General features: G+C 69.0%; 1 protein-coding gene across 1 annotated transcript in view; it reads right to left on the bottom strand.

Moving 5' to 3' along the window:
- LOC104124404 (fibronectin type III and SPRY domain-containing protein 1-like) overlaps positions 1-471 on the bottom strand; it is a 28,321-nt gene that overhangs the window by 351 nt on the left and 27,499 nt on the right. The window contains exons 11-12 of the mRNA XM_009636743.1: positions 342-412; positions 179-268 (exon numbers count right to left, since the gene is read on the bottom strand). Of these exons, the coding sequence (XP_009635038.1) occupies positions 179-268; positions 342-412 (161 nt within the window). The remainder of the gene's footprint in view (positions 1-178; positions 269-341; positions 413-471) is intronic.

Raw genomic sequence — 471 nt, 5'->3', positions numbered from 1 at the left:
CCCCTGCAGCACCGAGCCCTCGGCAGCACAGCAGGGAGGGAGGAGAGGTTGTCACCGTCACCAGGGCTAGCAGCGGGATGGGGATGGGTGGCGGAGGTGCAGCCGGCCCCCGGCAGGGTCAGGGAGTTGTCCTTGCTGGGGTGGACGGGGGTTTTTAGGGCCCCCACCCCACGCTCACCATCTCCTGCAGGACATCGTTGGTGAGGAAGCCGTCCTGGATGTAGGCCACCTCCACATCCATGGGGATGCCGTAGTCGCTGGGCCGTTGCTGGAGGATGGGGGAGCAGGGGGTCACCCCCACCCCAAACACCCCCTTCCCCGCCAGGCCGGTGCCCACTTACCTCCGGCGGCGGCATCACCCAGAAGGGCGCGATTTTGGACTCCACGCTGGGGTTGCCGTGATAGTAGGGTCCTGGGGGGTGGGGGAGAGATGGGACTGACACGGGGGGGGGGACGGCAGGCCCCGCCCCC

This window comes from Egretta garzetta, unplaced genomic scaffold, assembly GCF_000687185.1.
Source record: "Egretta garzetta isolate BGI_Z169 unplaced genomic scaffold, ASM68718v1 scaffold4, whole genome shotgun sequence".
In the NCBI taxonomy this organism is placed as follows: Eukaryota; Metazoa; Chordata; class Aves; order Pelecaniformes; family Ardeidae; genus Egretta; species Egretta garzetta.
Note: the sequence above shows the minus strand (reverse complement) of the source record. Positions and strands in the feature narration are given on the sequence as shown.